The 12,613-nt window shown below is 51.6% G+C and overlaps 6 protein-coding genes across 6 annotated transcripts; 4 read left to right on the top strand and 2 right to left on the bottom strand.

Moving 5' to 3' along the window:
- Positions 1-1,341: 1,341 nt before the first annotated feature.
- Positions 1,342-2,025, top strand: GLRG_11067 (cell wall protein; the record flags this gene model as incomplete). Its single annotated transcript, XM_008101705.1, has 1 exon — positions 1,342-2,025. One exon carries the CDS (start codon positions 1,342-1,344, stop codon positions 2,023-2,025), a length of 684 nt encoding a protein of 227 aa, XP_008099896.1.
- Positions 2,026-5,534: 3,509 nt separating this feature from the next.
- Positions 5,535-6,658, top strand: GLRG_11066 (ABC-type Fe3+ transport system; the record flags this gene model as incomplete). Its single annotated transcript, XM_008101704.1, has 2 exons — positions 5,535-6,115; positions 6,172-6,658. The coding sequence occupies 2 exons, from the start codon at positions 5,535-5,537 to the stop codon at positions 6,656-6,658; spliced, it is 1,068 nt and encodes a 355-aa protein (XP_008099895.1).
- Positions 6,659-7,266: 608 nt separating this feature from the next.
- Positions 7,267-7,782, bottom strand: GLRG_11065 (uncharacterized protein; the record flags this gene model as incomplete). The annotated part of the gene is made up of 2 exons (XM_008101703.1): positions 7,267-7,337; positions 7,464-7,782. 2 exons carry the CDS (start codon positions 7,780-7,782, stop codon positions 7,267-7,269), a joined length of 390 nt encoding a protein of 129 aa, XP_008099894.1.
- A 2,097-nt stretch (positions 7,783-9,879) lies between these two features.
- Positions 9,880-10,158, bottom strand: GLRG_11064 (uncharacterized protein; the record flags this gene model as incomplete). Its single annotated transcript, XM_008101702.1, has 1 exon — positions 9,880-10,158. The coding sequence occupies one exon, from the start codon at positions 10,156-10,158 to the stop codon at positions 9,880-9,882; it is 279 nt and encodes a 92-aa protein (XP_008099893.1).
- A 700-nt stretch (positions 10,159-10,858) lies between these two features.
- Positions 10,859-11,402, top strand: GLRG_11063 (uncharacterized protein; the record flags this gene model as incomplete). The annotated part of the gene is made up of 2 exons (XM_008101701.1): positions 10,859-11,137; positions 11,352-11,402. The coding sequence occupies 2 exons, from the start codon at positions 10,859-10,861 to the stop codon at positions 11,400-11,402; spliced, it is 330 nt and encodes a 109-aa protein (XP_008099892.1).
- Positions 11,403-11,674: 272 nt separating this feature from the next.
- On the top strand, positions 11,675-12,313 carry GLRG_11062 (uncharacterized protein; the record flags this gene model as incomplete). Its single annotated transcript, XM_008101700.1, has 1 exon — positions 11,675-12,313. One exon carries the CDS (start codon positions 11,675-11,677, stop codon positions 12,311-12,313), a length of 639 nt encoding a protein of 212 aa, XP_008099891.1.
- Positions 12,314-12,613: the final 300 nt, after the last annotated feature.

The raw sequence follows: 12,613 nt of genomic DNA, 5'->3' as shown, positions 1-12,613 counted from the left end.
GCATCCGACCAGCCTTTGACCTACATCCCGTTTGTTGATAATAAGGTTTGTTACCGAGCCGATTGATCTTTCATGCCTGGTGGAAACAATTCCGGATCATGGGGGAAATGAGCCTAGCAATGAGATGAAAGATTGCCTAATCAAGTAATCTAAAGCTCCCTTTCTGGCAATGCGGGATATCTGATAGCGGGCTAGTTGCAGGGGTGTCCAAGCATGCGACGAGTAACATATATCAGGCCAGTCTACTCATCTTGACTCGAGGGCGCCAGTAGGAGGGCTGACTGCCAACCTTCACAGAGATCAAGCAGTTGAGAATAACCAGAGTTCAGAGTGCCAGAATGTCGCCCTTCAACTTGCTGTTCAAGCAGTCACGGCCATCTGACAACGTACTATCGTGGGCGCCATAACAGAGGGAACTGTACCGCGAGTCCATCCGGCTCATTGTGGCATTTTGCAGCTATCTGGCTTTCACTAGACATGAGATTATGCAAAGTTAGAGGGCAAAGAACGCTTTACCCATTGCGATTGGCCCCCTTCGCGACATCGCCTCTGTGGAACGTTTCGTCGGAATAATGGCCGGGGAGCGCATTCGAGCGTTTCAGCTTTGGTATCTAACCCATATCAGCCTAACAGCCAAGCCACCGGGTGATTGGGACCTAATCCCATTGCAGACACTGTGAGAGGAACAGAGTTCCGACTCGACTAGCGTGATTGGTTCCTCCCACGTCTCGATTAAGCCCCCGCTGATGAGCTTATTCCAATCGTCTTGTTCACATCACTGCAGGTCTAACGGCGACCGCACGGGAGCTTCACGAGTCCTTCATGCAGATGGCACGGGGTCGACCCGCCAAAGTATACATGCCATCCCACGCCGCTGCGCGCAACCACAAGTCGGATGAGTTCTCAGCACACCCTAATTAAGTAACGGCTGACGCCCTGAGCCGGCACCATGGGTCAACCAAAGGACACAAGCGTGTCGAATAGTCCCGAAGGGGCCCTATTTCAGGGCCGTCATGCGGTCATGGTAAACACCAACATGACACTTGGTGTCACATCGCTCGAAAAGGCATCTCCAAGGAGAAAAGTATCTGTTGATCACATACACTCTCTACGCGGAATGTTTGCCGCCTCAGTATGCTCCAAAGTGGGAAATCTGGGGAGAACACAGACACTCAATAGGAGTGACCGGTTCACTTGAGATGTTGATAAAATCGAGCTGAAGCGCCATATCACTGCGTTCGACCCATTCTTCACTGTTCAATCTCGTCTCCTTCGTGTCAATCATCATCTAAGTCAACGGTTTCCCTTCGTTTACTGTATTTGTAAACACCCACATCGGAAATGCTCGGATCCAAGGTTCTTGCCGCTGCCTTGCAGGTCTTGGCGATCACGGCTGGACCGGTCCTCGTAGCACGCCAGAGGGACGTCATCACCGGCGCCATCGGCATGGTCCAGGGCTCACTACAAAAGCTTGACACGGCCATCAAACAGCTGTCGGCGACCGACCCAAACACCGCCGTCGGCGTCCTCAACGCGGCGCAAGGCGCGCAGACAACCCTCGAGAAAGCGGCCACCCAGATCTCTGGCGCCGACGACCTGAGCTTGATCGGCGCCCTCGGTCTCCAGCAGACAGCCGGCGACCTCGTTACACAAGTCCAAACCACCCTCGGCGACCTTGAGCAGAAGAAGCCCGTGTTCGACCAACTCGGCGTCTCCTCCGTGGTCGCTGACTCCCTCCAGCAGCAGAAGGAGGGCAGCGGCCAGCTCAGCGAGATGCTCCTGAGCAAGATCCCAGCGATTGCCCGCCCCATAGCACAGAAGAGCACCGGTCAGCTCGATACTGCTATTGATAGTGCTATCGCGACGTTTAGGTCGCCCGCAGCAGCCAAGGCTGTCCCTCCAGCAGTTCCCGCCGCTCCAGCGGCTCCTGCAGCTCCCATCGTGGCCCCTGCCGTCTCCAAGCGGGCAGCTTCCCCAGCAGCGCCAGCTGGCGCCGCCGCCGCAGTCGGCGCAGCAGCAGTGTGATGGGAGACAAATAACGGCTGTGGGGGGAGACTGGGACGGGAGTGAAATTGTCAATGGGGCTGGGAGGATGGCTAAGTGGAAGATGGAAGGATATAAATGTCCGAATCGCGACTGAGAGAAGGGAATGGCGTAATCGAATGGAAATGCTTTAGGTTCGCGCAAGTTTCATGTAGGAACGGCAACCTCTCGAACATGTAATATTGTATGACTATATGAATCGTCTACGTTTACAGAAACTACTTTTGTTGGCATATGGGAGGTATGCTCCGGGGAGGTGGGCCACGTGATGTCCCACGTGACACACCACCCCCCCGGCAGTATCCACCCTTACTCTACAACACAAGGGTGCTGCCCACAAGTGGGTGCCCAGAAATCTAGATAGAACCACAACAATACCACGATCCTGCACATACACATATGTGACCTGTAATATCCCTTCGGTGTGATAACCAACAATGTTCTATTGAGGCCATTTACATAGTATGAGCATCACATCAAATCATGATACAACGGCTTGGAAAATCTTTAATAAGATCACGTCTACCATCATATTGGGATATCTGATCTCGGTATGAATATTCTTTTCTGAAATGAACTGTAAGAGCTCAAGTGTCAAGGTACGCAGGGTTCCGGTCTTTGGAGACTGGCGATGGTGCAGATACATCATACATAAATCCGCTTTGTTGGACTAACCATTGACGGGTCCTCCACAATCTGCCTAGTTAAATGTTTACCAGTAGGAAGTGACCGTTAGTTGCCCCCAGATATCTTGATCAAAGTTTTTAAGCCAATACAATGATGTCTGAAATTTTGCAGACGTCTGTTGCCCACCCGCAGGGGACGAATACAACCGGCGAACCCAACTTAGAGTTTACTCGGCAAGCTACCCAGGGGTAGAAAGTCTAAGTCAGCTCGGTGCAACGCAACTGAGTCTAAATCAAAGAAGGTGTGTAATAAGCTCAAGCTCGGGCCGAGGCGAAACAACAGGTCATTGGCAGCCAATAGCGGCCTTGCCGTCGATCCGAATAACATGCAGCATCATTACCTAACCATTCATCTTTGCCATCGAAACAGAGCACAGGGTGGTACTTCCTTGGGAGTTTCAGGGATAATCATTGCCACCACTGACTTCAGCATCGTGCTACCATGCTTCAGAGGTTCCCGACCATACCTATCAGGGGAAATCTTACCCTTGGATTTCCTCGGTGCTTGTACAAGCGATCCTCTTATTGCTCCTTTAGTCCACACACATGAGAAGCTTAGTAGTGACACCTGATTGACGGCTGAGCTCACAGGGCTGGAAACTCTTTATAACACGAGTCAATTCTGATCGTATCATATCGATTCAGAGAACCAAGTAGAACGAGGCTGTAATGACGCATTCTTCCTCGGCTATGACATTGCTCAAACTCCTACCATGAAATATTAGCTTCTGAGTGTTTGATAAATCTATGAGAGATAAAACACGTGGATCATGTAACTATCCACATTCGCCATTAGGGTCCATTTTGTGATTATATCCGTTTACACGGGAGAGTGCTGGAGGATGAACGCCTTCAAGACCGAATAATGGCCATAGCTTCGTGAACTAGTTCCCCAGCCACAACGTATGCAAGTGTCTCTAGCGATTGTTGATAGTTTCATGACAAAAGCAACCAATGAAATCGTACAATACTGTTTGATGATCAGTAACACATGCACAGCGCGCGTACTGAGGACTTTCCATGCTCCCGTATCATGTGTGACCAGACAGCCGCGACAAATCTTTTGCCAGTACCACTGAACATAATGATACAGCACTTTATAAACCCCATTGAATGCCCCAATCATCAGATAATGGGAAATAGATAAAAAGATACGTTGGTATAGAATAATACAGTAAGTATGGCGAATCTTCCATGGATATCAGCTATCCCATTGAGTGCCTAGTGACCTCACATAACCCAAAATGGGTCTATGTAAATAATTACTGCCAGCTATTGGACCGTCAGCCTGAATTTCTGTACTCTTATTGGTCTGAGGTTATGTGAGGTCACTCGGCACTCAATGGGATAATTGTAACACGACGATCATAGGTCCACTTTACGTCACCGTACGTACCTCCTTGAGATTGCCTGGTCCACATACTCCAGCGAACCTGATTCAGTTCTCATTCGGATTCCGGAACAATGGCATGTCATCGTACTACCGCAAGAAAAAAGGCAAGCGAAAAAAAACAAAGTCTTGGTATGCTCCTGATCATCACGAATAGCACAGTTCCACTCCTTTTGAACAAATACAACAGAAGATGGGCTATCTATTGTTCAAATTCAACCTGACATAAAATAAGGCGACGACACCAATTTGGCCTTCGGACTTCTAAACCGTATTTCAATCAGCTATTGTGGTTTGACTTCAAGAATGACTATCACTCCGATATCGGTGTCTAGTTATTACATGGAGCAAAAGCTTTTCGAAGAACTGATGAACTGAAGTACTTAAGGGGTCCATCTCAAGGTCCCAGAAGATAATGACACTCGTAACATAAATAGGAAAAACACACCATAACTATTATGCCCGATATTCTATATAATACAAGGTTTCTGGAAGAAATGAAGTATTATGGAGTCATCAGGCATTCAACTACACGTCGAAAAAAACTTGATGTTGACCACAAGAGGTCAAGAATAGCCTTGGAGGCAGTGTGGTACTATAAAACCGACGCTGGCTGGTTTATATGTAACTACCCCATAAAATAACACTGTTTATTATAGCGCTACATCGAAAAGGGCCAACTGCAAGGAACGTGCCCCTGTCCCTGCCGCCTTTAATTTGTGTCGGCTTGCTTCTTCTTGTTTCTTTGTGTCATGATCAATAAGCTTGTTTTCTCCAGCTTGCGAAAGGGGCAGGGAAAGTCTTGGAACCAAACAACCGCTCGCTTCCCCTAATAATGGTCAACATCGTCATCCAGGCCACATCATGCCCATGTGTCTCCACCTTTGCCATGCTACATTCATAGCTTTCTCAGCTGGTAAGTGGACGGAACGGACAGAATAAACCAGGAACTGGTGGACATGACTCTTGACTTAGCTATCATCGAAAATCATGTTAATCCCTCACCTACATGGAATACCCGTCGTCGTACGATCGTAATCTCCGTCACTGCACAGGGTCTAAGCTTTAAAAGGAATGGGCAGATTGATAAGTCAGGACGATCGTGGTTCGTCTTGTCTTTCCTAGCGGGACTTCCGCTGCTATTGTAATCAAGCGCGCGGTACGGAATTCCCTTATTCGATACTTGGTAAGCATGCATGTCAAAAGTTATTGCAGACCAAGGATGCGAGATTGAGGGATCACCTTAGACAACTTTACCGACTTTCAGCGAACGGCTGCGAGTGCACAACATTTTGTTTCTTAGGTTATATAAGAAGAGATCGACGATGCTGTTTAGCAAGGTTTCTTCAACCCGATTGCCTCGTCGGTAGCCTTACTACGATCGTTTTTGGTTTCGCCCACCCAAGCCTGTCATTATGTTTCGCACTCTCTTGGCCCTTGGCCTTCTCGGCACCCGAGCTTTGGTCGGTGCCGCGACCGAGATCGAGACCCGAACAATCGACGAGATCTACCAGGCTGCTCTTGCCGAAGGGGGCGTCGTCACTCTGTTCCAGGGCGGCGATGAGACCACCCAAGCCAACGGCCTGAAGACAAACTTCGAGAAAAGATTCCCTGGCATGACTCTGAACGTGACCGTCGACGTCTCCAAATACCACGACGGCAAAATAGACGATCAGATCGCAGCCAACAACGTCTACGTCGACAGCACCATCCTCCAAACGCTCCACGACTTCCCTCGTTGGGCATCTGAGGATGCTCTTCTTGACTACGCCCCTCTGGGCTACGACAAGATTCTCCCCGAGTTCAAGAACAACGAGACCGCTGCGTACTACGGCCTCTTCATCATCTCATGGGGTGGCCAATGGCACTCTGGAGAACTGCCCAACATCACAGCCCCGGTGGAGTGGGAGGACTGGGTCAACCCTGACCTCAAGGACAAGCTTGTCCTGACCTACCCCAACGACGACGATGCGGTCCTCTTTGCCTTTAATCTAATGTAAGTTGCACAACTTTAGTAGACTATGTTCGGTAATGACTAATGGTCCAAAATAGTCTGAAGCAGTATGGCCCCGCCTGGTTTGACAAGCTCCTCGCCCTGAACCCCCGCTGGGTCCGTGGTACTCAGACCCCAAGCACCATCTTCAGGAAGAACGATACCCAATGGGCTGCCACTTTCACCTCTTCCGGTAACCTGAACCCGGTTTCCCCGATCAAGTCGTCCTTCCCCGTCAAGGGTCAATTCGTGTCATGGCCCCAAACTGGCGGTATCCTCAAGAATGCACCCCACCCCGAGGGTGCCAAGCTTCTGCACTCCTATATCCTCAGCGCCGAGTACCAGAACATCCGCGGAGGATGGAGTGTCCGCGGCGACGTCCCTCCCCCACCCAACTACCCTTCCATCTTGGAGATGCCCGGTACCGACCCTACCGCCTTCGGCAAGTGGATGTCTGACCGCGTGGTTGTTGAGAGACTCCGCTTCTGGTTTGAGGACCGGATTGGCACCACCCAGGGCCTTAGCCCCCTCATTGATGATCTTTGAGTGACAAGTCGTGAAAGGGAGCACCGGAGATCTCTTCCATTCTTGATATATGAAATGACATCATTTGTTGCTTTGTCGAGTAAACAAACATCTTGAATATGCATCTTAAATCATGTGAAAGCGACCAGATGACCGCATGTACAAGTGTCAAGTATCGCGTTCCGAGGTTACTAAGCGGCGAAACAAGATCACTTACCAAAGAACCTACCATGGCCTCGCGTCAAAGGCCAGGAGATGGGCCCATTTTGGCGTTGTTAGGGCCTTGTAAAGTCAATGTGACAACGTCCTGGGAGCTAATCTCCTGTATCCAGCAAGCGGAAGAGTCAAGGGATTCCCTGTTTAGTTCTGTCAATCACTTGAAACACGTTGTCACCTGTAGCCAAGAAATGTTCAGTAGGTGCTTGTTGCTGTGAGGAGAATTGGCTCTGTAGAATCTTCCATCCAGCCCTCGGCCGGAATGAAGGAGATGGGCTGAGTCGAACTTCAGTTTGCTAATATGATAATCATCAGCCAGCCTGGTGATATCCTGCATAGGAATACAAGCAGATTTTGAATTGACGCGACATCTCACTTTCTACAAAGGCATTCCAAGTACGTGCGCTGGCCTCTCAGGCCCTACGTGGTTCCATCTGACCGACAAGCTTGGCAACCCGCGCCAGAATCCGCCGTACGCGCGATTCTATCGCTGCTATTAGTCAATATATGGGTAATTTTCACAGGATATAAGGCGTTAGTTACTGCCCGTAACTAACGGCGTCATTTTTGCGACAGTAATTTGTCTGCGGAATCCAAAAAAAGTACTTACTTTCTAGGCCATCACTATCGAAAGTCTTGCTATACCCGGCACTGTCCTCCTCTTTCAACTCCTCGTGCGGCGGCTGAGCTGCACGTTCCGTGCCATTCCGGCGAATTTGATACCAAAGATCGTGAATATCGGGTGAATTTGGTCTTGAGCTCACGCAATTGTTTCTTTCTCTGCTGTCCTCGTTCTGGCACGTCTCCCATACATCCCCGGCGTCCGAGCCGTCTGCACTGTATATGGTCAGGCTTTCGAACCGCGCCTCGACGTCATCAGACACAGTCTCAGCATATGTCGTTAACTCGTCGAGGTAACGTGATAGCATGAAGAAGCGAGGGCTCCCTGGGAGCTTCTATTGTAGATCGGCAATCCCTTCGAGGATTCTGGCCGTGCCGTCCACAATGTCCTTGGAGTCTTTGACTAGAACGTCTGTGTTTTGCTTCACCGCAATAGTCTCCTGCTGGACATCACGGAGAGTGGTTCTGAGAACGCAGTCAGTTCCACGATACCTGAACAAAACTTGAGATTACTTACAGAGAGAGAATCTCCAAGGCCAGGTTTAGTGTTGTTTGTGTGCTTCCAGAGTGGCTCGTAGCCTAGGCATGTCCCCCCTACCAAAGGCAACCCAGCGAGCTCCTTTTTGGATCCGGGAATCTTGATGTGTCTGAACACAGCCTTCGATCTCTGCGACCATGTTCTTACAGTTAGAAAGAACGCCGGATATCTGCATCAGCAGGCCGTCTGGAGGTGGTCGTGGTGCGTTTTCGAAATCATCGGCCATGAGTTCAAGAACGCTCTTCAAAGAAAGCAACTCTCGACTAACGGTATCTCTTTCGCTTTTTGCGTCTCTAACTTCGCGGACAAATATTGTAAGATTAAAGGCCAATGTAGTGATGGTGCCGGCCAAACCTACACAGGCGGTCGCGATCGAGCTTTGTGTCCAAAATCATCAGTCACTTCTTTGCATCATACTTTGGTCCGAACGTTGGAGTCATATGGAGTAGCACAAGAAGTACAGGGTGTCCATCCTGGCAACAAGCTCGTGCAAAATGCTATTAAAGCTGTGATATTATTTGTAAATACTGACGCCTGAAAAGGCGCGGCTGAAAGTGTGACACAGTGAGGGGTTGCATGCAGCGTCCAGACGCGAGTTGATGAGCTAGTACATAAAAGAAGAGCTGAGATCTCGACCATTCTTATTGGCGAATAGGTCGTTATCTTACTTATTCTTGAGTGGCTGGAAGAAACATGGATAAGCGCAGCTGAAGCGGCGCAGCAAAGGGCATAGTAAGTACGAGAAGAACAGTAGGAAAATTAAACACAGAAGTAGCGCAGGGGTTCAGTAACATGTAGAGAATATGATATCGTTCAAACAATGCTTATTAGTCGCTCTCTGCTATACTACATCCCAGTCTGGGGAGCGACTTGGCCCAAACAGGATCGACGAGATTGTAACAGAAACTCTCAAGGAGAGGCGAACGACAGCAGCGGAGGAGCGGATCGACTGTGCCAGCAGGCGAAATGTGTATTTAGTTGTAGTCAGTAGTCCACTTGAGCGCCCTTTGCCCTTGACAGGGACGTCCAGGCGTTAAATACTCAAACAAACAAACAAACAATCTGCTATACTACACACCAGTCCTGGTGTGACGAGACGCGGAAGCCTCGCCTCCATCACTGACCAGAAGCCGAGCTGATCGGGCAATCGAGCACTTCTTAGAGATGCAATTTATCCATACCGCAGTCACGGACATGTTGATCAGCTCACTGGCCGCAATTTCTGTCCACAACCCCCTGGCGCCAGGGGTGGATGAGCTTGGAAGCAGTGTCGCCCTTTACGAGTCGTATCAGGGCAAAGCAAATGCAGCTTTGCGAACAGCGAGACGGAGAAACAGGTGCTGTTTGTGAGGCTGGTGTCACGCGCACGTTCAATGCCCGCGTTCAAATCCGCCTCTTCTCATTATATAATCCATAACGGGCATTCCAAACATCTCTTTTGAATTGCCAGCACCAGCTCAGACACATAATTAAATCTCATAACTTTCATCAGGCATATATATCGGTTCCAGGGTATATTTGAATAATAAATGTGCATGCTGGCCATGCAGGCTTGGTGTCTGTGTGTTAGGGAGGCGTTATTACACCCATTTGTTCCTTGCACAGGGCTAATAGTCCAACTACTCACCATGGGCGCAACAGCTTCTCAGCCAGCCATCAATGAAAGAGGTATTAATGGCAGACTCTATACCGTACTCTAGCTCATTTACTTCTCTTCGGAACCATCAAAGGCGCGATTGGTCGTTGTCACACCGCGATTCCACCGGCTGGTTTGACCTCCACCCACCTCTACATCAGTAACAGAACGACATGACCGGTATAGGAAGGGCTACCAGCGACTGCGACTCACAACTACGATGCTAACTTGCTATGGTTCGTGGGCCTGCGCGAGCGTCCACTGGAACCCCGCCACCAGCGCGGCGACGACGCGACGCATCTCTCCCTTGGCAAAGCGCTCGCTTGTGCACCCCTTTGGGCCCTTTAGGAATGTCAACCTGTCGTACCGGTGGCCCTTCACAGTCCCCCCATTATCGTTGAGCGTGACGTGGGGCGAGCGGACGTACTCCTCGGTGGGTAAGGAAGATGCCGATACATCTCCATCGCGACTTTGATGGGGCGTAATCAATCGCCTAAGGTCAAAAGCCATAGCGTAGGGAGAGAGCACGATGTAAGTGACCGCACGCACGGCGTGGCTCCCGGCTTATAAGATGGCCGGTGATTAGGCTAGTTCCGGTCGCTCGAGCGGTTCGCCTGCGGAAGAGTGCTCACTAGAGCATGGGGACTGTCTTTGGTCGTACCGGCGATGATGACTAGAACGGCGGAGAAGATCCTTCGGCCTGCGGTGGTCTCTCGCATGTCATCGAGCTCAAAGCATGGCAAGTCCTCATCAATCCCAGTAGGGAGCCATGCTACACAGATGCAAACGTCAGGGGGCCAGGGCGCGAGCCATTCATCTTGATGGGACGCACATCCACTCTAGAGAGGCCAAACAATCACGCTGACCGACGCAAATAGCCACCGTTGGCCTTTGACATGAACAAAGGCACAGACAGACGCTGCGAGAGATTGCGACTACGGTCAGTGACACAGGTCTCAAACAATGCCACTCTATCCCTTGCGTCAAGTGTTTGCCATCAACAACGCACATCTCCGGTCAAGTGTTGGCATATATGCAGCCGCGCGTCGTCGATCGACCTCGAGGCGCACTACCTGTGGTTCAACAACTTCCACATCGAAACACAGAAACCACAAAAAAAAACATCAAGTGCTGCGAATACTCACATTCAAACGCCATCGCAAGGCGGCTCGGACCACAGGGGCCAACGGTTGTGAACGGCACCAACGTCATGAGGAGGCCGAAGCTTGTCGACTACTCCGATAGCGAAGGCGAATCCATGGACCCCTTTGGGCCCGTTGTACCGCCTGGTGAGCAGCCAAGCCCTCCTGAGCCGCAGGACGAGAATGAATTCGCCCAGATCGTGATGCAACTACAGCACGAGTACACCAAAGAAGTTGGCGATCTCGAGCGGCGGCAGGAAGAGACTGAAAGAGAGTTGCGAGTGTGGAAGGCGCAGATCGAAGACAGGCTGCAGCTGCAAGTCAACGTCATGGCCTCGATCATCAAGGTGAGTATGCTCGTGGCCGAGCAACATCCCCTGGCGAATCGGCCATTGGACGATGCTGACTGGTTACAGGAAGTCTTTGGCGTAGATGCAACTAACCCGACGTTGCGAGAGAACACGCGGCAGTCCAATGAGGGTGATGGTCATGAGGCCACACTGGTCTCGCCATCGCCGTCGCCGTCGCCATCGGCGATTCCACCTGCGCTTGTCGAGCCAGATGTCCGGCCAACTGTCCCCCTTCCACGACGCAGAAATACGTCACGTGTGACTTTGCCTGTCCACATACGAGAGGGAAGGCCGGATCCTCCAGCACGGAGTGAGGATGGACGTCAACTACAAACGGTCCACCTGTCGCCGCCGTTAGTAACACGCAGCACTGGCAAGAAGGCGCCTCGTCCAAGGCTTGTTGGAGCGAGTCATCGACCATACGAAGCCGCGAGGAAGCCAAGGAATAGGGCTAGCGAGACCAGCCACGCGAGAGCAGTCAAGACTGGGCACGGGCAGGCCATGACCACGAGCGGCATCGACGAATCCCACGAGATGACCGAGCCCACCGCCGACGCCGGCGCCAAAGAAAGTCCGCAGCCGCCGACGCGTACTCAAGCAGCGCCATTGAACCCCTACGAAGACCCCAAATACTTCAGCACGCTCACCGTCTTCGACAAGGACGGCAAGCGGCGGCCCATCTTCCAGTTCCACCAGCACCCGGTGACGGTCGAGGAGCAATGGGCCGAGTTTCGGCACGGCCTCCATGGCCAGCCGCCCGTGGAGCAGCTGGAGACGTTGTACAGGGCCAAGTGGCGCAACAGCACGTATGGGCGGTCCTGGTTTACGCGCCGCAAGGCATTCTGGGACAGGATGAAGGAGATGCTGGCCGAGGGCAGGACGGAGGGGCAGGCACTGGAGGCGATGAGGCGGCGGGCGGAGGGGGGCGGCGTGCCGAGCCTGATCGCGCAGCTTTGCAGGGAGCGGGGTCACGGGTCACGTCCGGATAGGCGGAGGAATCGGCCCCGTTTGCCGGGCCACAACAGGGGGACGGGGGGAGGCTGCGACGAGGATGTCGACAGGGGACGGGAGAGTGACGAGTGCTCGGAGACAGGCCGGTCAAGTCCTTTGAAGCTGCGGAAGAGGGTTAGAGTGTCGGTAGCGGGAAAGGAACAGGGTAACGACGAAGTTTGAATCACTCTAACAGGGCGATCACAAAAGACGGATTGATATCTAGCATCGGAATCTGGGGGGACTGACGTGATGGACCCGAGGAGCGACTTGGGGGACATTTTCGATGACTTTCAGGCAGGCAGGGAGGTGAAGTCGTCCATTCAAGGCGCAAAAGAACAGACTGCGTTGGCATGGCAGGGGGGCATGCAACCATGTCAGAGTAAAGACGGCTTGGGCGGCATTTCTGAGTGACGAGCTAGTGCAAGCACGATGCTACCAAATCGGCCGTGGTGTTGCTTCTCCGCGACAAATGTCAGCCGA

The sequence above is a fragment of the Colletotrichum graminicola genome, assembly GCF_000149035.1.
Source record: "Colletotrichum graminicola M1.001 genomic scaffold supercont1.72, whole genome shotgun sequence".
NCBI classification, from domain to species: domain Eukaryota; kingdom Fungi; phylum Ascomycota; class Sordariomycetes; order Glomerellales; family Glomerellaceae; genus Colletotrichum; species Colletotrichum graminicola.
The sequence above is the reverse complement of the archived record's forward strand: the minus strand, read 5'-3'. Positions and strand labels throughout refer to the sequence as shown.